General features: G+C 45.3%; 1 protein-coding gene across 4 annotated transcripts in view; it reads left to right on the top strand.

The window, feature by feature from the left end:
• RBL1 (RB transcriptional corepressor like 1) overlaps positions 1-25,404 on the top strand; it is a 129,250-nt gene that overhangs the window by 25,381 nt on the left and 78,465 nt on the right. For 2 of the 4 annotated variants that reach the window (XM_044985796.1, XM_044985793.1), the window contains exons 3-8: positions 2,077-2,277; positions 7,537-7,598; positions 7,689-7,817; positions 7,909-8,069; positions 9,920-9,969; positions 10,514-10,700. In XM_044985796.1, coding sequence (XP_044841731.1) covers positions 2,077-2,277; positions 7,537-7,598; positions 7,689-7,817; positions 7,909-8,069; positions 9,920-9,969; positions 10,514-10,700 — 790 coding nt within the window. Of the gene's footprint in view, positions 1-2,076; positions 2,278-7,536; positions 7,599-7,688; positions 7,818-7,908; positions 8,070-9,919; positions 9,970-10,513; positions 10,701-25,404 lie in introns of those variants that run through there. The other 2 variants (XM_044985794.1, XM_044985797.1) reach the window with 2 other exon arrangements.

Raw genomic sequence — 25,404 nt, 5'->3', positions numbered from 1 at the left:
ATTTATATCCAGGGTGGATTTGATTTAAATCATGATTTAAATCATTACTCAAGAAGACTCGATTTAATCATGATTATTTATATAAAAGTGCATTTTTGTTTGTTATAACCTTAATATGTATTCTTCACAACTCCGAGATGGATGTAGGTTTCATTTTTAGAAGATACACACTATACATTTTTAAACAGCGATTTGTTTTGAAAACTTTTCAGATTAGTTTTACAGCTATACCAGAAAATGAATGATTGGTTATTTCGTTTACCGAAGCAGATATAAGTCATTGGGAGGTGAAATATTTCCAATTCAACAGGTTAATCATTAATATTTGGAGAATTTTCTTCCCATGCTGTATCACTAGACAGACATTTAAATTTTTATTTAACTAAAACAGCAGTGTTAAGTATTGTGGATTTTTTTTTCTTCAACAGCAAACATGCTTGTTTTGTTAAAATATTACGTATGTCCCTCGCTTCTCACATTTATCTCCAGACTTCTGCTCCTTGTCCAGATCTATTCCGCCCCCAACAATCTTCTATTCATTGAACTTTTTGAAACATGGCAGTTGTAGAGAGGTATGGGGGAGGGATAGCTCGGTGGTTTGAGCATTGGCCTGCTAAACCCAGGGCTGTGAGTTCAATCCTTGAGGGGGCCATTTAGGGATCTGGGGCAGAAATCTGGTTGGGGATGGGTCCTGCTTTGAGCAGGTGGTTGGACTAGATGACCTTCTGAGGTCCCTTCCAACCCTGATATTCTATGATTGACTCTGTGTACACAAATTTGCAGAGGGACAATAGAGTTGAGGTCTGTTTCTCACTTCTCTATATTTATTTAAAAACATTTTTGCTGTTAACGAGTATATTACTTCTGGAGACACAAATCCAGCTTGAGAACTGCAAAACTAAGCATCTCTGATGGTATCTTCTAGACCAGGGGACGGCAACCTTTCAGAAGTGATGTGCCAAGTCTTCATTTATTTCTGGGGTAGGCAACCTATGGCATGCATGCCGAAGTCGGCACACAAGCTGATTTTCAGAGGCACTCACACACTGCCCGGGTCCTGGCCACCGGTCTGGGGCACTCTGCATTTTAATTTAATTTTAAATGAAGCTTCTTAAACATTTTAAAAACCTTATTTACTTTACATACAACAATAGTTTAGTTATATATTATAGACTTTAGAGAAAGAGACCTTCTAAAAACGCTAAAATGTTTTACTGGCACGCCAAACCTTAAATTAGAGTGAATAAATGAAGACTTGGCACACCACTTCTGAAAGGTTGCTGACCCCTGATTACATTTTAACATTGGCCTGCTAAACCCAGGGTTGTGAGTTCAGTCCTTGAGGGGGCCATTTGGGGATTAGTCCTGCTTTGAGCAGGGGGTTGGACTAGATGATCTCCTGAAGTCCCTTCCAACCCTAATAATCTATGATTCTATGAATAGCCCACTAGTATTTATTATTTTCCCCTCAATAGATAATTACACACCATGAATCAAGTCATCTTCCTTCATTAAACTAAATACATGGCAATTTTTTATTAATTTTTGAAGTCAGATTGTTGGATTCAAAATCGAAAGTGCTGACCATTTCACAATGAAACTTGGATGAATGCTTGGGTGCTTAGAGATATATAATTACATAAGTATTTATGCACTTCAGTGTTAATTCAGTACTTAACCAGGACACCTGTATTGAAGAATTAAGCACCCAGTTGTGAAAATTATATTTTGCCTGCCCCTCAACTCTTCTTTTTTTTCTGACCCCACCAAAGAGCCACCTTCTCTGATCTGAATTAATCTATGCAAGGGTGTGGAAACCAAAGGAAATCCACAAGTAAGCGTTAACGGTGTGGAACATACTCAGCACTGGAGTCTAGCAAAGTGTGTTTATCCTTTTCTGTAATTAAAGCAGTTACTAAGCAATAAATTAATCAGATTTAGTTTTCACCAAAAGTCCATCTTTTTAAGAAAAGATCAAGAATTGGGGGGGGGGAGGAGGGGAGAATCTTAGTCTAAACTATTTGATCTGTTTCATGGCTGGAGATTAAATTATAATTAAATGTTACTTTTTTAAAGTTTAATTCAGTTTTTTAGTAAAATGAAAAAGTGGATGGACATGTCAGACCTGCCGCAGGAATTTCGGGAGCGAATGGAGAGGCTGGAGAGAAACTTTGAAGTATCGACTGTGATTTTCAGAAAGTTTGAACCAATATTTTTGGATGTATTTCAAAACCCTTATGAAGAAACACCTAAACCACAAAGGAGCAGAAAACAGAGGTATATTGAGAGATGTAAATGATTTTACTGAAAAGTAAGGCTGTTGATTAATTGCAGTTAACTCATGTGATTAACTCAAAAAAATTGACTGCTATTTTAAAAAAATCAATTAATTGCACTGTTAAACAATAGAATACCAATTGAAAATTGTTAAATATTTTTGGATGGTTTTTTCTACATTTTCAGATATTTTGATTTCTATTACAACACAGAATACAAAGTGTACAGTGCTTACTTTATATTACAAATATTTGCACTGTAAAAATGATTTTAAAAATATTTTTCAGTTCACCTCATACAAGTTCTGCAGTGCAATCTCTATCATGAAAATGTAACTTACAAATGTAGGTTTTTTTGTTACATTAACAATAACATTGTCTTGTTTTTGTAATGTAACAAAATTACAATGTAAAACTTCAGAGCCTACAGGTCCACTCAGTCCTACTTCTTGTTCAGCCATTCTCTAAGACAAACAAGTTTGTTTACGGGAGACAGTGCTGCCTGCTTCTTATTTACAATATCACCTGAAAGTGAGAACAGGCATTCACATGGCACTTTTATAGCTGGCATTGCAAGGTATTTACGTGCCAGATATGCTAAACATTCGTATGCCCCTTCATGCTTCAGCCACAATTCCAGAAGACGTGCTTCCATGCTGATGATGTTTGTTAAATACTGTGTTAATTAAATTTATGACTGAACCCCTTGGGGGAGAACTGTATGTCCCCTGCTCTTTTATACCCTCTTTTTGCCATATATTTCATGTTATAGCAGTCTCAGATGATGACCCAGCACATGTTGTTTGATTTATAAACACTGTCACTGCAGACCTGAAAAAATGCAAAGAAGGTACCGGTGTGAGATTTCTAAAGATAGCTACAGCACTTGACCGAAGGTTTAAGAATCTGAAGTAGCGTCCAGAATCTGAGAGGGACGAGGTGTGGAGCATGCTTTCAGAAGTCTTAAAAGAGCAACACTCTGAGGCGGAAACTGCAGAACCCGAACCACCAAACAAGAAAATCAACCTTCTGCTCGTGGCATCTGACTCTGATGAAAATGAACGTGCATCAGTCGGCTCTGCTTTGGATTGTTATCAAGCACAACCCATCATCAGCATGCATGCATATCCTCTGGAATGGTGGTTAGTGCATCCGGCACATAAATATCTTGCGATGCTGGTATGACGTTATTGACATGAACTGTGACTGTATAGACCACTGTTATATATTTGTAACAAATATTATAAAGAGGAGGTCAAGGGGGGCTTCTGTGAAAGGTTGTAGTTTACTGGTTATGATTATGCTGTCTATATGTATATATCATTTTTGTATTTGAAGTTATGAATATTGGCTATATACTTGTATCTCAGTGTGTTTTGATTCTAAGTAACCTCAGTGAAATATTTGGTCAGCTTCTTGAGGAAAGGACTATTCTCAGTAAGTGCCCAGTCGAGAAACACTTAAATGACAGGTTTCAGAGTAGCAGCCGTGTTAGTCTGTATCCGTCTGTATTCATGATAACATTCAAAAACCAGTGGGAGAACACTTCAGCCTCTCTAACCACTCAGTGACAGACTTGAAGGTGGCAATTTTGCAACAAAAAACTTCAAAAACAGACTCCAAAGAGAGACTGCTGAACTCAAATTAATATGCAAATTAGATACAATTAACTCAGGCTTAAACAGAGACTGGGAATGGTTGGGTCATTACACTAATTGAATCTATTTCCCTATGTTAAGTTCTCCTCACACCTTCTATGGGTCATCTTAATTATCACTTCAAAAGTTTTTTTTTCTCCTGCTGAAGATAGCTCATCTCAATTGATTAGACTCTTCCTGTTGGTATGCATACTTCCACCTTTTCATGTTCTCTGTATGTATAAATATCTCCTGTCTGTGTGTTCCATTCTGTGTATCCGAAGAAGTGAGCTGTAGCTCACGAAAGCTCATGCTGAAATAAATTTGTTAGTCTCTAAGGTGCCACAAGTACTCCTGTTCTTTTTACTTAACTGACAATGGACTTTGGGAGATGCCAATCCACATCTGAGCTTTCCTGGGAACGTTCAAACTAACATGTAAACAATGGCGTGGGTCTGCAAAAAGCTGAATCATTCATGGACATGTGACATACCAAGGTAGCTACAAACTCCATCTTGTTGCTGTGATTTTTGCACAGGAGAAAAAAGGGGTTACCTTCCACGTGACAGGGGATATAAAAGGCCTTGGAAACCCCTCCATTTTCTCTTCAATCCTGCTTCTTACCTCTGGAGGAACTTTGCTTGAAACCAAAGCTCAAAACCATGGGTCGGCAACCTTTCAGAAGTGCTGTGCCGAGTCTTCATTTATTCACTCTAACTTACGATTTTGCGGGCCGGTAATACATTTTAATGTTTTTTAGAAGGTCTCTGATATAATTAAACTAGTGTTGTATTGTAAAATAAACAAGGTTTTCAAAAGGTTTAAGCAGCTTCATTTAAAATGTTGATCTTACACCACCGGCCCGCTCAGCCCGCTGCTGGGCTGGGGTTCTGTTCACCTAGGCCGGCAGCGGGCTGAGCAGGGCCTGTGGCCGGGACCCTGGCTGGCAAGGGTCCGGCAGCCAGAACCCCAGACCGGCAGCGGGCTGTGCGGAGCTGGCGGCCGGGACCCCAGAGCAGCAGTGGGCTGAGTGGCTCAGAGCACTGCCGCTCAGGGGTTCCATCCGCCGACTCCTGCCAGCTGGGATCCCAGCTGCTGGACTCGCTCAGCCCGCTGCCGGTCTGGGGTCCCGGCCCTGCCCACATACAGTAGGTACCTACCTTCTCCCTGGTTCTGGCCCATTCTCTTCCTCTCTCTGCACCGAGCTGAGGGTCGGAGTGAACTGAGTACAGGACTGGGGGTGAAGGATCTGGCTAGGAGCTAGAATGAGGGAGGAGGGCTCAGGTTTGGGGCAGGAAGTTTGGGTGTGGGGTACTTACCTGGGCAGCTCCCATTTGGTGTGAGGGGTGCAGGTGGGAATGTGGGGGGGAGGGTTTGCAGGAGCTCCCATTTGGTGATCAGGGTGGGGATGAGGGGGTGCAAGAGTCAGGGCAAAGGGCTAGGTGTGCATGAGGGGGGTACAGGGCTCAGGAAAGGGGTCTGGGGGCTGTGCGGGTCTCAGGGCCGAGGGGTCGGTGGGTGGGTGGGTGTGGGGCAGGGCTCAGGGCAGGGAGGGTATGCTTCTTCTCTGCCTCTGCTGGGAGCAGTGAGCACGCTGACTCCTCCCTCCCTCCCTCGCAAGGGCCATCAGCTGATCGGCAGGGAGGGAGGGATAGAGAGGCGGAGGAGGGGCAGGAACCCTGCACACTACGGGAAGAGGCAGGGAAGCTGGCAGGACCAAGCTTCTGCCCGGGCGGGGCGAGCAGAGGGCAGTGAAGAGCGGGCCGGGCTGGGCTGGGCAGGGCAGGATTTTTAATGGCACGCTGCTGCCTGCCAGGACTCCGGCAGGCAGCAGCTTGCCATTAAAAATCGGCTCACGTGCAGTCTTTGGCACGTGTGCCATAGGTTGCTGACCCTTGCTCTAAACAAAGGACTAAACGACTCATCCAAGCTGGGATGTTTGTACTCCAGAGATTTGATTGGTTTAAATCAGCAGTAATCCCATCAAGCCTGAACTAAGAACTTTGCAATTGTTGTATGTATTTTATTCCATTTAACCAATTCTAACTCATCTATATTTCTTTTTATGAATACACCTTTAGATTTTAGATTCTAACAGATTGGCAACAGCATGATTTATGGGTAAGATCTGACTTGTATACTGACCTGGGTCTGGGGCTTGGCCCTTTGGGATGGGGAGAACCTATTTTCTTTTACTGGGGTGTTGGTTTTCATAACCATTCATCCCCATGAGAAGCGGTGCTAGTGGTGATACAAGGGAACTGGAGTATCTAAGGGAATTGCTTGTATGACTTCTGGTTAGCCAGTGGGGTAAAACGGAAGTCTTCTCTGTTTGGATGGTTTGTGGGAAACCCAGCCTTCAGCTGTAAGTGCCCTGCTCTAAGCAATTTGTCCTGTATTGATACTCTCAGTTGTGTCCTGCCAGAGGCCACATTGTTATGGTTACAACAGTGCTATGTGGATGCCTGTTCTCACTTTCAGGTGACATTGTAAACAAGCTAGCAGCATTATCTCCTGCAAATGTAACCAAACTTGCTTATCTGAGAGATTGGCTGAAGTAAGACTGAGTGGACTTCGTTTTATTTTTGAATGCAGTTATTTTTTATATGTAATTTGACATTTGTAAGTTCAGCTTTCATGATAGATTGCACTACAGTACTTATTAGGTGAATTGAAAATACTATTTCTTTTTTACAGTGCAAATGTTTGTAATAAAAAATAAATATAAAGTAAACACTGTACACTTTTTATTCTGTGTTGTAATATATTTGAAAATGTAGTAAACATCCAAAAATATTTAAATAAATGGTATTCTGTTTAATAGTGTGATTAATCATTAATTTTTTTAATCATAATTTTTTCAGTTAATTGTGTGTTAACTGCGATTAATTGACAGGCCTAATTAATTGTATTTCAACTTTAAACAAAATTGTCAAGAAGTAGTTCTGACCAGTGTTCCCTCTATTTTTTCCCACGCATGTGCAGAATGAATTTTATGTGCACTAATATGGAGGTGATGTATCACACATCACCTCCATATTGGTGCACATAACAAAATTCATGTGGCGGGGATGAGGCCAAAAGGTTTGGCGTGTGGGAGGGGCTCAGGACTGGGACAGAAGTTGTGGTGAGGAGGGGTGCAGGCTCTGGGGTGAGGCCAGGGACGCAAGGGGCTCAGAGGTGCAGGCTGCCCTGAGGCTACGGTGGGGGAAGAGAACACTCTCACCCACCCCCATCTCTCTTCCCCTATAGCAGCACCTAAGCTGGGGCAGAGAGGTGTCTCTTCCCCGCTGTGCAGCTCCGGGATAGGCACCTCTCCCCCAGCTGCGGCAGATCCAGGCCGTGGCAGGGTTGAGGCCAGGGGTTGGGTGCTTCTCCCCTGGCCGTGGCAGGTCCAGGCTGGGTTGGGGCTGCGGCGGGGCGCCTCTCACCTGGCTGCAGCAGGTCCTGTGTGATGCTTAATAAGCTGCTGTGTGGCCTTGCAGCTTAGAGGGAATTTAGGTTCTGATGATATTTTTTTTTACGTGAGGAAATAATGGACCTCTATCCATAAAACAAATAAGTAATGCCCCGTATTATGGGATTGAAGTCTTACCTTTTCTCCTGTTTTTTTTTCCTGGTAGAAGGAAGTGCAGTGTTAAAGAACTGTTCAACTTCTGCTGGACACTCTTTGTTTACACCAAGGGTAAGCGGTTTTCATTAGCTGCCTGCATTGTACACATTTTGAGTGATTAACTTTGTGGTTTTATTTGACGTGATATGCTGTCTTTTAAAGGGAATTTCTGTATGATTGGAGATGATTTAGTAAATTCCTATCATTTGCTTCTGTGCTGCTTGGACCTGATTTTTGCAAATGCCCTTTTGTACCCAGATAGGAGAGAGTTGTTAAATCCATCATTCAAAGGTACGTTAGTGTTTGCATTCAAAAGACATTTTTTCTTGTTAGTTCTTTTTGAAATATAATTGATCATAGCTGACCTTTTTGGTTTTTCCAGGTTTACCAGCAGACTTTCACACTGCTGAAGTCAAGGCCTCTGAAGAGCCTCCTTGCATCATTGCCACACTTTGTGAACTTCATGATGGACTTATGGTAGAAGCCAAAGGAATAAAGGAACACTACTTTAAACCCTACATTTCAAAGCTCTTTGATAGGAAGGTACATACTGATAACTTAAGAGTTTATAAAATGGTAGCATAAAACTGGGTGATAGGGCAACAAAATGGCAGATGAAATTCAGTGGTGTTAAATGCAAAGTAATGTACATTGGAAAACATAATCCCAATTGTACATATAAAATGGTGGAGTCTAAATTAGCTGTTGCCACTCAAAGATATTGGAGTCATTGTGGATAGCTCTCTGAAAACATCCACTCAAGATGCAGCAGCAGCCAAAAAAGCTAACCATGTTGGGAATCATTAAGAAATATAGAAAATATCGGATTGCCTCTAACTCCATGGTATGCCCACATCTTGAATACTGTGTGCAGATGTGGTCGGCTCATCACAAAAAAATGTATTGGAATTAGAAAAGATTCAGAAAAAGGCAACAAAAATGATTAGGGGTATGGAACAGCTTCCATAGAAGGAGAGATTAATAAGACTGAACTTTTCAGCCTGGGAAATATATGACTAAGAGGGATCTGACAGAGGTCTATAAAATCATGACTGGTGTGGAGAAAGTAAATAAGGAAGTGTTATTTACTCCTTCTCATAACACAAGAACTAGGGGTCACCAAATGAAATTACTAGGGAGCAGGTTTAAAACAAACAAAAGGAAATATTTCTTCACACGACACAGTCAACCTGTAGAACTCCTTGCCAGAGGATGTTGTGAAGGCCAAGACTACAACAGGGTTCAAAAAGAACAGGAGTACTTGTGGCACCTTAGAGACTACCAAATTTATTTCAGCATGAGCTTTTGTGAGCTACAGCTCACTTCTTCGGATGCTGTAGCTCACGAAAGCTCATGCTGAAATAAATTTGGTAGTCTCTAAGGTGCCGCAAGTACTCCTGTTCTTTTTGCGGATACAGACTAACACGGCTGCTACTCTTGAAAAGGGTTCAAAAAAGAACTGGACCTATCCTCCATGAATTTATCTATCAATGGCTATTAGCCAGGATAGGCAGGGATGGTGTCCCGAGCCTCTATTTGCCAGAAGCTGGGAATGGGCAACAGGATGGATCACTTGATGATTACCTGTTCTGTTCATTCCCTCTGGGGCACCTGGCATTGGCCACTGTCGGAAGACAGGATACTGGGCTGGATGGATCTTCGGTCTGACCCAGTATGGCCATTATTGTGTTCTTATAATGGTAGCATCCATATAAAGAAATGATCCTTACACATAAAGAAAGGAGTGCAAGTGGGAATATAACAGAGGTAAATGGACACAGTGATTGGCACAGGTTTTAGTAGTCGAGCATTTTGGCAAAAGTGGGTATTTTCGTTTAAACATTATTCTTTTGTGGAGAGAGATTAGTTAGGGTTGTGGGTTTTTGTTGTTTTGTTTCCCCAGTTATACACTAGCAGAGAACTCTTGCCTTCTCCTCTTGATTCTGAAACTCCATTATGTGGACTGGCTAAGGCCCTGTCTATACTGGGAGCAGAACAGTGCTAGTGACAGCAGTGTTTATATATACCAGCAGGATTCTAGCATTGTGATCATTGTGGACAGGAGCTTTCTGACTGAGAATAATGTGAGAACTATGTTATAAAACAATTTTATAGGCTACCTGTGGGGATAGTTGATAGCATAGTTCTATGGCTAGGATCTAGCAAAACATTATCAGTGCTGAGCCTTATACTGCCGAGATGTTGTCTGTACAAGAAATTCATCCTCTCAGGTCTTGTGCAGCAAAAATCCAGAGAATGATTTTGACCCTAATCATCTGCATTACAATTAAACTATCATGCTTCCACTCTTCTGGAATTGAACAGGTTTTGGATTTACAACTTTTTTAAAAATTGTATTACATGTAATCTTATTTTTCAACTCTCGTTTCCAGATTTTAAAAGGAGACTGCCTCTTGGATTTTTGCAGCTTTGCAGATAACAAGTAAGTGCTGGATGATGTTCTTAAGCAATGATAAACTTAAGCCATTTATACATGCAAGAAACATCTCAACTCTGCTCCACAGCTGTTTCATTTTCCAGTGGGAGCAGAGCTTAACTCACTTGCTCCAATACTTACTGGAAATCAAGTCTTGCAGGGTCACCAGCGGCAAGAGAGGCCTGGGAGACCAGGCCCTGCAGTGAGCCCAAGGGAATCAGGATAGGGCAGTGGTTCTCAACCCATGGCCCCATGTCTGTTTATGGCCCAGTCAGCACACAGCTGCAGCCCATGTGATATCCTCAGGGCCATACACGTAGTATATATATTGTGTGGATATGGTGTTAGAAAAAGGGAGTCAAGGCATTCGTTAGCATGTGCACGATTACTGATATTGGTTAGGTTCCAATCACGGAGTGCTATTACTAAAATCAATAAATGTTTTGACTATTCATTGCTTTCAACTGTACAGACTAATTCCATTGGCTAGTTTTATCTGGCTTCTTTAACAGCTTAACTTTTAATAAATGCAGTATGGCTTCTTTTCCAGCAAAGCATTGAATAAGGAGTATGAAGAGTATGTTTTATCAGTGGGTGACTTTGATGAGAGGGTTTTCTTAGGAGCAGATGCAGAAGAAGAAATTGGAACTCCCCGAAAGTTTGCTGCTGACATGCCAGTGGGGAAAACAACAACAAGAGCTCACGTGGAGTGTCATCTTCAGCAGCATTTTGAAAAGGTAATGTAACCTGTCTATTTCACTATTATTATTTACGTATGCAGGTTTCAATGCCCACTGTTTGTCAGAAATGGGAAAAATACATTTTACGTGTAACCCAGGAATATTGTTCATTATACACCTCTACCCCGATATAACGTGGTCCTCGGGAGACAAAAAATCTCACCGCGTTATAGGTGAGACCACGTTGTATCAAACTTGCTTTGCCCCCCTCTCCCCCTGTTCCTTGTTCCCTGACTGCCCCCTCCAGAGACCCCCATCCCTAATTACTCCCAGGATCCTACCAACCCCCTCTGTCCCCTGACTGCTCTGACCCCTATCCACCCCCCACCCCACCCCGCCCCCTGACAGGCAGTCACCGGCAGCGGCGGGAAGCGGAGTAGCCCAGCCCTAGCTCGCTCCACTCTGCCACCTCCCAGCCGCAGCACTCTGCTTCCCACTGCTGGTGAGTGCGGGGAGGTTGGGGAAAGGAAGTGGAGCGACGCGGCCCCAGCCCGCTCCGCTTTCCTTGCCCTGGCCCCAGCCGTGTTGATGGGGGGCAGCTGGGGAAAGGCCCTGCACTCACCTGTGGTGGGAAGTAGAGCATCACAGCTGGGAGCTGGGTGGGGCTGGGCAGCTCTGCTTCCCGCCACTGGTGAGTGCAAGGAGGTTGGGGAAAGGATGCCCTCTGCACTCATCTGCAGCGGGAAGCAGAGCGACGCGGCCCGCAGTGCTTTGCTTCCCACCACAGGTGAGGTGCAGGGAGGTCAGGGAAAGGATGCCCCCCATGTTCACCTGCGGTGGGAAGTGGAGCACTGCGGCTGGGAGCTGGCGGAATGGAGCGGGCTGGGGCCAGGCTGCTCCGCTTTTGCCACTGCTGGTGAGTGCGGGGGAATCCCTTCCCCCAAGCCCCTCCCCCAAGTGACACAGCTGGGGCCAGGACGAGGGAAGCAGAACAGGCCACTCTGGGACTGCGGGGCCCCCAAAAGTGCCCTCCCACAGCTCCTGCCCCCAGACCTGGGGTGGGAGGAGCCCCTGACCGCTCCTGAGACCCTCTGCCCCTTATCGAATCCCTGGCCTGGCCCAGCACCCTTAACACGCTGCTTAGAGCAGCGTGTCAGAGCTTTACCGCCTTGTATGCGAACCCGCATTATATCAGGTCGGATTATGTCGGGGTAATACTTCAAATATCTGGAACTAGGAACTCACTCTTCACAGGATGCTTTGTCATGTGACATCATATACTTTGGCATTTTAAGGAGCTAAGTCTGAAAATATAGGCTTTGTATCTGGGTTTTTTAGCTTGTACAACCAAATAAGAGTATTAAGAAATCTTAATGTGTTGATTTAAAAAAAAAAAATTAATCCTTCTCCGAGGCAGTTAACCCCAACACATTTTACTATTTTGTGAAAAATAGAAATCAAAATACACTAGAAACAAAGTGCCCGTCATCTGTCTAGTTTCATTGTCCATGCTGGATGAACTGCAAAAATTAAGCCAGCTGCATAAATCTACTTATTTCTCTTTATCTTCAACTGATGTTTGAGATGAGAATGGGAAAAATATTTTCAGTGGTCACTTTAAAAGAAAAACTAAGGGGGAAAATAAGAATTAGATGTCAGAAAGATGGGGTATAATGGGTAGCTGTAGCCAGGATATTAGCGAGACAAGGTGGGTGAGGTAATATCTTTTATTGGACCAATTTCTGTTAGTGAGTGTGTGAGAGAGAGAGAGAGAGAGAGAGAAGCTTTCAAGCCACACAGAGCTCTTCTTCAGATCTGGGAAAGGTATTCTGAGAGTTACAGCTAAATGGAAGGTGGAACAGATTGTTTAGCATAAGTAGTAAGTACATATTCTAAGGGACCATTCAACCCACAGAACATCTCTGGGAGAAACCATGGCACCAGTGCCCATCACACATACGAAACCCAAACATCATCAATTTGTAAAGACTACCCCTCACTGGAGCTGAATTATCTGTATTCTCTAAGGGACTGAACTTCTGCCCCACCGCAGTACCTGATACCATCCTAACATGGAGAACTAGAAGAGTTGTTCCGCCATTTCTACATCAAATAATTCTTCCACAACAGTGACGACACCAGTCAGTTACCACGTTCCCACTGACAATCATAAGAAAAAAATCCTCTGACTAGACATCAGAGCAGATGAACCATGAACCCACGCTCTTGATCATTACATTGATTGCTTCAGGAAAAAAATTGACTATAAAATCCTTAACAAACACATCCACCCATAATCTCTCCACTGCCGAGAGAACAGCCATACAGTCACTGAAATCTAACCACAAGATAATGATCAAACCAGCAGACAAGAGGGTGCCATTGTAATCCTCAAACATGATGACTTCGTTAACGAGGCCAACCAACAACTCTCCAACACCGCTTACTATAAGGAACTCAAAGATGACCCCACACCACAGTTTATCCAGGAACTTAAGGATATCATCAAAATCCTCCCCCCGCCTCCCCCCCCCAAAAAAAAAACTTCAAGAGAAAAATTTACAAACTCATCTTCATGAACCCACCCCAGGGACCTTCTACATGCTTACCAAGATAGACAAACAAGGGATCCCAGGCAGACCCATCATATCTGGCCAAGGCACTCTAACTGAAGGAATATTGGTACTCTCCAAAATCATCCTCAAACTACCCCCACACAGAGCCAGCTTCCTTCAGGATACCAATGACTTACTCCACAAACACTGCAACATTAACAATCTCCCTCAGAACACCATGGATGTCACTTCTCTATACATCATATCTATCACAATGACAGCATAGCTGCCTGCTTCAGATATTTATAAGACAATAGACAACCCTCTCATCCTTTTCATCCATACCCATAATATTTACATTCAACAACAACCATTTTGCCCAAACCATGGGAGCAGACATGGGTATTAGGATGGCTCCCCAATATGCCATCCTCTTCATGAAGAATTATTTCTGGAAAAATGCACCATGAAACCAATGATACACCTGAGATACATCAATGATATTTCCATCCTCTGAGGGAGTTTAAGCTGTCTTTCCATAGATTTTTTTTTTTCCCCCCCATAACTTCAGCCACCACCACCATCCATTAAACTCTCTCTGGGACACTTCCACATTAGCATCCACTTCCTGGGAACTGCAATCGGCTTCAGCAGTGAAACTGTATAGAGAAATATATATACAAGAAACCCACCACATCTACCTTTATAGATTTAGTAAGCACACAGAATGCATCAAAGAATCTGTTATCTACAGCCAGATGCCAAAGAATATGCTCCAAGGAGAAAGTCTGGAGTATACACCTTAACACACTTAACTGTCTTCATCAAACAAGGACATTCCGCCAGAGAAGTAGATCACATCATGGAACGGGCCACCTAAATACTTGGAGAACCTGCTTCAATGCAGAAATAAAAACCCCTCCAACCGCACACCCCTAGTTGTTGCCTACCATCCCACTGGAACCTATATGGGGTGTCATCAAATAGTTACAACCCATACTTGAAGGGGACCCCATCCTGCAAAGAAATCTTTCCTGAACCCCCAATTCTGGCATTCAAACAACCCCCAACCTTGCTAAGCTCATCATAAGCAGGCTTGCCACAGATCAGGACACATCAACTCAAAGCAGCACCAGACCTTGACAGAACAACAGATGTATAACCTGCAGACACATCTCGTTGACCTACAACGATCAACATCCCACACACACCTTTCAAGATCCATGGATCTTACACGTGCTTATCACAACATGTGGTATAGCTCATCCAGTGCACAAAATGCCCCAATAACAGCTATGTGGGTGAAGCCAGACCATCACTATGCTCTCAAATGATCTCATACAGGGTATTTGTCTTTTATCATTTTCCTATCTCCTGTGCATGAACACTTTCCCAAACCGATCACTCTGACCTATCAGTCCTCATCCTTAAAGAAACCTGCATGATACTTTCAAAAGACAAGCTTGAGATCTTAAATTCATAACTGCTAGACACTAAAAATCATGGACTGAACAGAGACATTGGATTTATGGCTTATTACTAGGCCCCTACCAAATTCACAGCCATGAAAAACGCATCATGGGCCATGAAATCTGACCTCCCCCTGTGAAACCTGGTCTTAAGTGTGCTTTTACTCTGCACTATACAGATTTCATGGGGGAGACAGGCATTTCTCAAATTGGGGGCTCTGACCCTAAAGGGAGTTACAGGGAGGGTCACGGTATTGCCACCCTTACTTCTGCACTGCCTTCAGAGCTGGGTGGCCAGAGAGCAGTGGCTGTTGGCCGGGTTCCCAGCTCTGACGATGGTGCCCCACCAGCAGCAGCGCAGAAGTAAAGGTGGCAATACCATATCAGACCACCCTTACTTCTGCGCTGCTGCCTTTAGAGCTGGGCAGCCAGAGAGTGGCAGCTGCTGACTGAGGGTACGTCTACACTACAAGACTATTTCGAATCTACTTAACTCGAATTTGTGGAATCGACCTTATGAAGTCGAATTTGTGTATCCACACTAAGTACACTAATTGAACTGTCTGAGTCCACAGTAACGGGGCCAGCGTCGACTTTGGAAGCGGTGCACTGTGGGAAGCTATCCCACAGTTCCCGCAGTCCCCGCTGCCCATTGGAATGCTGGGTAGAGCCCCCAATGCCTGCTGGGGGAAAAAATGTGTCGAGGGTGGTTTTGGGTAACTGTCATCATTGAACCGTCAATCACGCCCTCCCTCCCTGAAAGCGCCGGCGGGAAATCTGTTCGCGCCCTTCTCTGGTCGGTTACAGCGCGGACGCCACAGCACTGCGAGCATGGAGCCCGCTGCGATCATCGCTGCACTTATGGCCGTTGTCAACTCCTCGCACCTTATCGTCCACCTCTTCCACAGTCAGCTGCTGAGAAATCGGGCGAGGAGGCTCCGTCAGCGCGATGAGGACGGGAAGTCACAGAGTGGCGCAGACCTCTCACAAAGCAGGGTACGCTGCGCAGTGGAGATCATGGTGGCAATGGGTCACGTTCATGGTGTGGAACGGCGATTCTGGGCCCGGGAAACAAGCACGGACTGGTGGGACCGCATAGTGCTGCAGGTCTGGGATGAATCACAGTGGCTGCGAAACTTCAGGATGCGTAAGGGCACTTTCCTTGAACTCTGTGACTTGCTGTCCCCTGCCCTGAAGCGCCAGGACACCCGGATGCGAGCAGCCCTGACTGTGCAGAAGCAAGTGGCCATAGCCCTCTGGAAACTTGCAACGCCAGACAGCTACCGGTCAGTAGCGAACCACTTTGGCGTGGGAAATCTACCGTAGGGCTTGCTGTGATTCAAGTAGCCCACGCAATCATTGAGCAACTGCTCTCAAAGGTAGTGACTCTAGGAAACGTCCAGGTCGTCATAGATGGCTTCGGCGCGATGGGATTCCCAAACTGCGGTGGGGCTATAGATGGGACTCGCATCCCTATCCTGGGACCAGCCCACCAGGCCAGCGATTACATTAACCGAAAGGGCTACTTTTCCATGGTGCTGCAAGCACTGGTGGACCATAGGGGACGTTTTACCAACATCTACGTCGGGTGGCCGGGCAAGGTTCATGACGCGCGTGTGTTCAGGAACTCTGGTCTGTTTAAACGCCTCCAGGCAGGTAGTTTCTTCCCGGACCACAAAATAACGGTTGGGGATGTGCAGATGCCTACAGTGATCCTCGGGGACCCAGCCTACCCGCTAATGCCCTGGCTCATGAAGCCCTATACAGGCGCCTTGGACAGTGAGAAGGAACTCTTCAACTACCGGCTGAGCAAGTGCAGAATGGTGGTGGAGTGTGCTTTCGGACGTCTCAAGGGGAGATGGCGGAGCTTACTGACTCGCTCGGACCTCAGCGAAAAAAATATCCCCGTTGTTATTGCTGCTTGCTGTGTGCTCCACAATCTCTGTGAGAGCAAGGGGGAGACCTTTATGGCGGGATGGGAGGTTGAGGCAAATCGCCTGGCTGCTGATTACGCTCAGCCAGACAGCCGTGCCGATAGAAGATCCCAGCGGGAAGCGCTGTGCATCCGGGAGGCTTTGAAAGCTAGGTTCCTCGGAGAGCAGGGTAACCTATGACTGTCCACTTGATTTACAGAGAAGCTGAACCTGAGCCTGTTTCAGTGACTGTTGACTTCGATCTGCGGTTACATACCCCGTTCTCCAGGTTTCCCCCCTTCCAACACACGTTTTAAAATAAATTTAATGGAACACTGATTATTAACAAAGTTTTTTCTTTAATTATGAATTCCTGTTCAAGGGTTGAAACATGGACGCAGACTGTGGTGGGTACGGTGTGCACTGATGTACAGACCGCTTCTACACTAGAGGAATGACAGGCTCCTGCTCCTACAGTGGTCTCTGGGGGGAGGACGGTTGCAGGTGGGTGTGCAGGAAGGGGTGGGTTTGCAGGAAGGGGTGAGGGGTGCCGTCTTTGGGACGGAGTTTGGATGCAGGCTCTGGGCTGGGGGTTGGGGCGTAGGAAGGGGTGAGGGGTGTGTGGGAAGGGTGAGTATGTGTCCGTGGATGAGGGCTCTTGCTGGGGCTCAGGGCATCGGAGAGGCTCGTGGCTAGGGTGGAAGGGCATGGTAAGGGCAGCCTGCCTTGCCATTTGTGGATGGCAGGCGCTAGGACCCTGGGACAGCATACACCTCACAGACTGACCCGGGGCAGCATACACCTCACAGACTGACCCTGGTGCCTAGTGACTGCAGTCTGTGTGTGTCCTGCTGTTGATCCTGCCCCCAAGTCTGTACCCTGGTAATGGAGGCTGTCCTATGCAATTAAAAAACCCCTCCCCCCCTTCACACAAAGTCTTCTGACAAGGAAAACGTGCTGGAAACAGTGAATAACAACAAACTACTTTTAATACTCAACTACACAGTGGGGGGATGAAACTTGGATTTGGGACTGGGTGATCCAGGAAGGGAAGCACTTCTCAAAATTTATGGCATGAGAGCTGTTTGGTACATGAGCGCTCTGCTGGGGTGGAGTGACAGTTTTCACGGCCCCTAGCGCCCCTCCTTCTTGTGATTTTGGGTGAGGGGGGGACAGGACTTTGTGGCGGGGGAGGGCGGTTGCAGATACAGTTCAGGGGGGCTCTCTGCTCCTGCCTGCGGTCCTGCAGAACATCTACAAGGTGCCGGAGCGTGTCCGTTTGCTCCCTCATTAGCCCAAGCAGCGTTTGAGTCGCCTGCTGGTCTTCCTGCCGCCACCTGTCCTCCCGTTCGCTGTGTGAGCGCTGGTGCTGACATAGGGTCTCCCTCCACTGTCTCTGCTCGGCCGCCTCGGCTCTGGAGCAGGCCATCAGTTCCGAGAACATGTCATCCCTAGTCTTTTTCTTTCGCCGCCTAATCTGCGCCAGCCTCTGTGAGGGGGATGCCGGGGCAGTTCGTGAAAGAGCCGCAGCTGTGTGATGGGGAAAAAGGAAGTGATTTCCTTGAAAAGATACATGTTTGCGAACACTGAACACAGTCTACTCAGTTTCTGTGAACAAGACCATACAGGGCACCTAGTCTCACGAGCTCTCAGGACAAGTTCGAGATTTTGGAATACGCTTTCATTGGCTGCGGTCTTGCACAGGAGATCGGACAAGCGGGGCGGTACAGCTGAATCCGTGTAGCAGCCAGGCCTGGTAAGCACTACACTATAGGCTGCTTAACAGTTAATGGATAGCTGTGCCCTCCCGCTGAAGGCAATCTGGAAAGCATAAAGTCTGACCCTGTTCCAGCCCCTCGCGGCTGTGCCCGGGAAAGATCACTGTATGCTTTTCCTCTGCGGCCTCCAACACGTGGCTGTTAAACGAAGGTCATTGCTATGCAAAGTAAAAGTCAAGCATTCACAATAGTAACAGTACACTAATTGCCCTAATTAGATGCAGCAGTCGCCGAACGAGATTACCCTGAGGCGGGTCACTCGGAGAGAGAGAGAGAGGATGCTGCGAGAATCCCTGCACAGACCAGGACCGTATGCTGCCATGCTGGTCGAGGCAATGATTCCGCTGTACGTTAGGATGGCCTGGCGCGGAAGAGTGTGCTTCCACGGAGCACCAAATAAGGCACCTCTCCCCAGGAACCTCCTGCGGAGGCTTTTCGAGCTCCTCTACGAGAGCTTCGTGGAAGTGTCCCAAGAGGATTTCTGTTCCATCCCTATATGTGTGGACCTTCTTTTTATGTAGTTTTATATGGAAAACTTTTTATATAGTTTTTATTCCTGATTTTTAAAAAATAAATGTTTCCATGTTTATAGCACTTACCGACTGATCCTTCCCCTGATTCTGAGTCCGGGTTAACGGCCGGGGAGGGTTGGTAGGGGATCTCTGTGAGGGTGATGAAGAGATCCTGGCTGTCGGGGAAAGCGGTATTGTAAGCGCTGTCGCCTGCGTCGTCGTCCTCCACAAACCCTTCCTCATCTTCCCCATCGGCGAACATCGCCGAGGAACTGCCCGTCGACACTATGCCATCCTCAGAGTCCACGGTCACTGGTGGGGCAGTGGTGGCAGACCCACCTAGAATGGCATGCAGTGCCTCGTAGAAGCGGCATGTCTGGGGCTGGGCTCCGGAGCGTCCGTTTGCCGCTCTGACTTTTTGGTAGCCTTGTCTCAGGTCCTTGATTTTCACGCGGCACTGCGTTGTATCCCGGCTGTATCCTCTGAGTGCCATGGCTTTGGAGACCTTCTCGTAGGTCTTTGCATTCCGTTTGTTGGAGCGCAGCTCCGAAAGCACAGACTCATTGCCCCACACAGCGATCAGATCCAGGACTTCCCGGTCTGTCCATGCTGGGGACCTCTTTCTATTCTGGGATTGCATGGACTCCTCTGCTGGAGAGCTCTGCATCGTTGCAGGTGCTGCTGAGCTCGCCCCGATGTCCAACCAGGACATCAGATTCAAAGTGCCCAGACAGGAAAAGGAATTCAAATTTTCCCGGGTCGTTTCCTGTGTGGCTGGTCAGAGAATCCAAGCTTGGACTGCTGTCCAGAGTGTCAACAGAGTGGTGCACTGTGGGATAGCTCCCGGAACTACTAAGTTCGATTTGCATCCACACATAGCCTAATTCGAGATAGCCATGTTGAATTTAGCGCTACTCCCCTCGTCGGGGTGGAGTACCGAATTGGAACTAAAGAGCCCTCTAGGTCGAATTAAACGGCTTCCTGGTGTGGACGGTTGAGCGGTTAATTTGAATTAACGCTGCTAAATTCGATTTAAAGTCCTAGTGTAGACCAGGCCTGAGGGCCCAGCTCTGCAGGCAGCAGCACAGAAGTAAGGGTGGCAACACCATACCAGGCCATCCTTACTTTTGCGCTGCTGCTGGCAGTGGCTCTGCCTTCAGAGCTGGGCTTCTGGCCAGCAGCCACTGCTCTCTATCTGCCCAGCTCTCAGACAGTGCTGCCACCAGCAGTTGCGCAGAAGAGAAGCAGAAATAGTACCACCACCTTGCGACACCCCTTCTCCCCCAAATTCCTTTCTGGGTTAGGATCCCTACAATTACAACACTGTGAAATTTCAGATTTAAATAGCTGAAAAAATGAAATTTATAATTTTTAAAGTCCTTTGACTGTGAAATTGATGAAAATGGACTGTGAATTTGGTAGGGCCCTACTTATTACAACAATCTAACCAGTGATTCCCTCTTTTTGTCCTGTGACTGCAGAGGGGCACTCTGCTTTGAATGGTCCCTTAATACAGTGGTTCTCACACTTATTTGACCACTCTCCCCTTCTTTGGCTCTGTAGTAGTTTGTTCCTCCTCCCCGCTGCCATACAGTACATATACTTTTTAAAAAAAAAAATCAACATGCAACTCTTACTAAATATTAAAAACAGGCATTTATTCAAACAGTCATTTAAGTATATAGTAATGTAAATTTTTAGTGAAATATTGCTTACTGGCATCATGCTGTTACTAGTGTGATGGGTGCGCCTGTTTTTTGGAGCAGAACAATTCCATGTTGGGTTGGATGCTTGAGACAGCTATCTGGAGATCTTGTACCTGAAGATGAGATCATTGTTAGTTTTTAATGTACAGTAAAGTAATTCAGAAAAGTTTTGGCCTCTTTGTTTTTCCACTTGAGTTGGGGTATTTTGTTTTTTTTCCTGTTGCACAAATGAGCCAATGATCCATTGTAATAGCAAAAGAAAAACTGCAATTTGTGGTTGATGCTTACAATTAAATGAGCCTACCACGTTGTAGCAAACGGATTAATGTACAGATGGTAACAACTTTTATATATGCTATGCAAGCTTAACAGAAATCCGTCAAACTTCACAGCGTAATCTGAGGACTTGATATGTCTGGAGGAATCAGCGTTGCTAGTTATTCATTGCTGTGGGTAAAATGTGTACAGTAAGGGTTTGTTTTGTTTTTGCTTTTTCCCGCTAAAGCTTCTCACACCCACCCCCTCTAGAATACATTCTGCATCCCCTGGGGTGGGGGTACACCCACCAGTTTGAGAACCTTTGCTTTAATATATGCTAACTACTTATGATAAATCTGTTCCACCTTGCATTTAGCTGTGACGCTCAGACCTGAAGAAGGAACTGTATATTGTTCAAAAGCTGCTCTCTATCACTGACAAAAGTTGGTAGAATAAAAGATATTACCTTCCCCATTTTGTGTCTCTGAAGGATGGTGTGTCAATTACAGCTGACAAGTATTATTAGTTTCATGCTGCTTAGACAGTTTAAAAAATAAGTTGGATACAGGTGAAAAAGAATTGTTCATAGAAGCAAGCACTGGTACAGATCAGTTTTGTAAAATCATTCTTCAATCCAATGCGAAGCTATTGGGCTTTATATTTGACATTCAGTGAGTGAGTGTGCAGTGATTTCAACTCCATTTTACCCATTCTGAACTTTTAAGTTTTCATAGCACAGCAGATCCTTTCTTATGCTTTGTGCTTACTTATAAATTGTGACTTTGAAAGCTCTGGCTAACCTTGATCCTTCCAACCTTTCTCAAAAGTGGCCATCTTAATATTACAAAAAGTAATATTTTCTTACATTATTCATATCTCCGCTGCAAAATCCTACCTCAGCTCCTCATCGTGGTGCAGCAGTGACCCTGGCCGTCTGACAACTATGGTAGCGGGGCATATGCCCTGGTACGTCTAACCATGCCACAAAGGTGTCGGACAATCCAATCCAAGGAGGGGGATCGCTCTCTGAGGAAAAAGCGTTTTTCCTTCTCTTTAGAGGTTGGAGGCCAGCTAAGCTTGAGGAGGTACATATGCCTGCCCACCTAGCCAGTGGGATGGCTTAAAGTTAACGGCTAAAACAACATGAGTAAATGGATCTTAGATCCCTGCGTGTCATCAAACTGTTCTTCGGTGGTGGAGTGGAAATTGAGCGACGAGAGGTTGCTACGGCCAACATGGAAAAGGACAACCCTCGCTGTGTGTACTTACAATTGTAGGTTGCTGGCAAGGGAGGAAACATTAAACCAGGGGTAGGCAACCTATGGCACGTGTTTCAAAGAGCTGATTTTCAGTGGCACTCACGCTGCCCGGGTCCTGGCCACCAGTCTGGGGGACTCTGCATTTTAATTTAATTTTAAATTAAACTTCTTCAACATTTTAAAAACCTTATTTACTTTACATACAACAATAGTTTAGTTATATATTCTAAACTTATAGAAAGAGACCTTCTAAAAACATTAAAATGTATTACTGGCACCTTAAATTAGAGTGAATAAACGAAGACTCGGCACACCACTTCTGAAAGGTCGCCAACCCCTGCGTTAAACCATCTGATGGAGGAGGAGAAGAGGATAAGATACTATATCCTCAGTATCTGCAAAACCTGACACAAGAAAGTGTTGGAAGTCAACTGGAAGGGTGGGGGCGCTGTGAGGCTCGGAAAGGGAGATGGCACTAGAAATGTTGGAGGAGTCGGATTTATCGTTAGTAAGGATTGGGTTTCGAAAGCCATATCATGCCAACTAATATTACATATTGGTGTGCTGCATCTTTAGATGGAGTGAAAAGCCATCCTCAAGGTCATCCAGGCCTACACTCCCACAAATGCAAGTCAGAATGAAGAAGTGGAAGAATTGTACCAAGAGCTCGAAAGAGCCCTCGCGCAAAAGTCCACTTACACTGTCACGAGGGGAGATTTCAACGCTAAGGTCGGGCGAGGGAAAGCTGGCGAAAAGTTCATAGGGAGATACAGCAGCAGTGAAAGAAATGAAAGAGGGGAGAGGCTAGTAATGATGGCAGAAACTAAAGAACTGTACGTGGCAAACACCTGGTACAAAAAGAAGATTGCAAAAAGATGGACATGGATCATGCCAAACGCGAAGAGTAAGAATGAAATCGACTATATTTTAATCAATAAAGGGCGCATGCTTCAAGATGTCTCTGTGGTGCAGCCCTTCAACGCCAGCAGTGACCATCGCCTGCTTAGAGCAAAGTTGATTTTCGACCAAGTAGTGGAAAAGAGAGCTTTATAGATGGCAAACAGGAAACAGCGCCCAAAGACATTTGATGAAGCAAATGGGGGGAGGGATAGCTCAGTGGTTTGAGCATTGGCCTGCTAAACCCAGGGTTCTGAGTTCAATCCTTGAGGGGGCGATTTGGGGATTGGTCCTGCTTTGAGCAGCGGGTTGGACTAGATGATCTCCTGAGGTCCCTTCCAACCCTAATAATCTATGATTCTATGAAGAAAGCGATTTCTGGGTTTGACTGGAGCCAGATGGAAAAGTGTGATGAGGACTATATCTTTGCTGACAAGCTGAGCTGTTGCATAAAAGCAGCTGAAATTGAAAAGATTAAGGCAAAGGGAAGAATCTCTAATAAATGAAAAGCTTGTTAGAGAAGTGGAGAAATATGAAAAGGAGCTCGGATAACAACCTCGAGTACTCCATTCTGTGCAAGCTTATACGGCAAAAACTGAAGGATGACTTTTTGAGAGCTTCTGGAAAGAAAAGCTCCTTAAAACAGCTGAATCACACAAGTGCCTCAGGACATGCAAGTGGGAATTGGCGCAGTATAGATTGAGCATAACAGCATTGAAGAACAAGGATGGAGAGACAGTAATTGATAGAGCGGGGATGGAGGAGGTCTGCAAGGACTTCTATACAGAACTGTTCAAATCAAGAATCAATGTCTCTCTCCCAACGCTCCAAAAGTCAGAAGAACGCGTCCCCCCCCCCAATAATAGTCAGCGAAGTCCGAAGCGCACTACACCAGATGAAGATGGGGGAAAAGCTCCAGGCAAAGCTGGAATAATGTCAGAAATGATTTCCGCAGGAGGCGAAAAACTTTGGAAGGGGCTCGCTTTAAGTTTCCATCAATATCTTGAAGAAGAAAAAATACCATCAAGTTGGAAGGAGTTGAATACCATCTTGCTGTACAAGAAGGGGAATCAAGACAATCTTAAGAACTATCACCCTTTATGCCTGCCTTCTCATATCTATAAAAGCTTTACAAAGGTGATAACGAACCGACTCTCTGAGTCTGGATGAACAGCAGGCAGGATTTTGAAGAAACTTCAGCACGATTGACCATACATTTACCCTTAGCCAGCTTCTAGAAAGAGCGAGGGAATACAGACTACCACTGTGCATTGCTTTCGTCGTCTATGAAAAGGCCTTCGATAGTGTAGAGTTCAACGCAATATTAAAGGTGCTCACAGAGCAGGGCATTAATACGCAATACATCAGTTTGTTGAAGGAAGCGAATACTGGATGTACAACAGACATTACTCTCCTTGAAACTCCCCTCCGCATTCCAGTTGAGAAAGATGTAAAGCAAGGAGATATGATTTCACCAAAACTATTTGCTGCCTGCCTTGAAATGGTTATGAACAAGATCAATTGGAGGAGTGGTGTTAATATAAATGGAGACTGATTATCTCATCTCAGATTCATGGATGACATCGTACTAATTGCCAAAAACACCAGCCAACTGCAGAGCATGCTATGAAGACTCGACAGGAAAAGCAGTCAGGTCGGTCTGAAAATGAACTGTTGCAAAACTAAATACATGCGATCAGACGTCTTAAGAAAAGCCCGAATAACGATAACAGGAGAAGAAATTGAAAAAGTGGAACAGTACGTATATTTGGGCCAAGAAGTTAATATGTGCCAAGACATGAACGGAGAATTCTCGTTAAGGATTTGGGCAGGATGGTGTGTGTTTAATTCCATCAAGGACGTCCTCAAAGGAAAAATCGACAAGACCACACGTACAAATATCTTCAATTCAACAGTGCTGCCAGCCATGCTGTATGGCAGTGAAACCTGGGCACTGATGAAGAGAGAAGAACAGTGGCTGTCAATAGCTGAAAGGGCAATGGAACGAGCTGTGTTGGGAATTTCCCTTCTGGATCGTATCCCAAATGCAATGATTAGAGAATGCAGTGGTGTGAAAGGTATTGTCATAGAAAGCAGATATAATAAGATACGATGGGCGGGCCACATAGCACGGTTCACGGACAATAGGGGGACCGCAATCATTACTGAGTGATACTCGTGAGAACAGAAAAGACCACCTGGTCAGCCTCCAAGAAGATGGGAAGAAGACGTTGTTAAATGTTTTGGACGAACATGGAGAAGAAAGGCAAGAATGCAAGAAGAATGGCGGATGTGTTGTGATCGGCACAGTCTTAACAACAGCTGAAGACCGATTGATCCAGGTGATTCATATCTTGAATTTTGGAAATGGAAAATATAATCAATACAGTCCAGGGCTGTGTTCCAGCCACTTT

Source organism: Mauremys mutica, chromosome 13, assembly GCF_020497125.1.
Source record: "Mauremys mutica isolate MM-2020 ecotype Southern chromosome 13, ASM2049712v1, whole genome shotgun sequence".
NCBI classification, from domain to species: domain Eukaryota; kingdom Metazoa; phylum Chordata; order Testudines; family Geoemydidae; genus Mauremys; species Mauremys mutica.
This window is presented reverse-complemented; position numbering and strand designations above follow the sequence as displayed.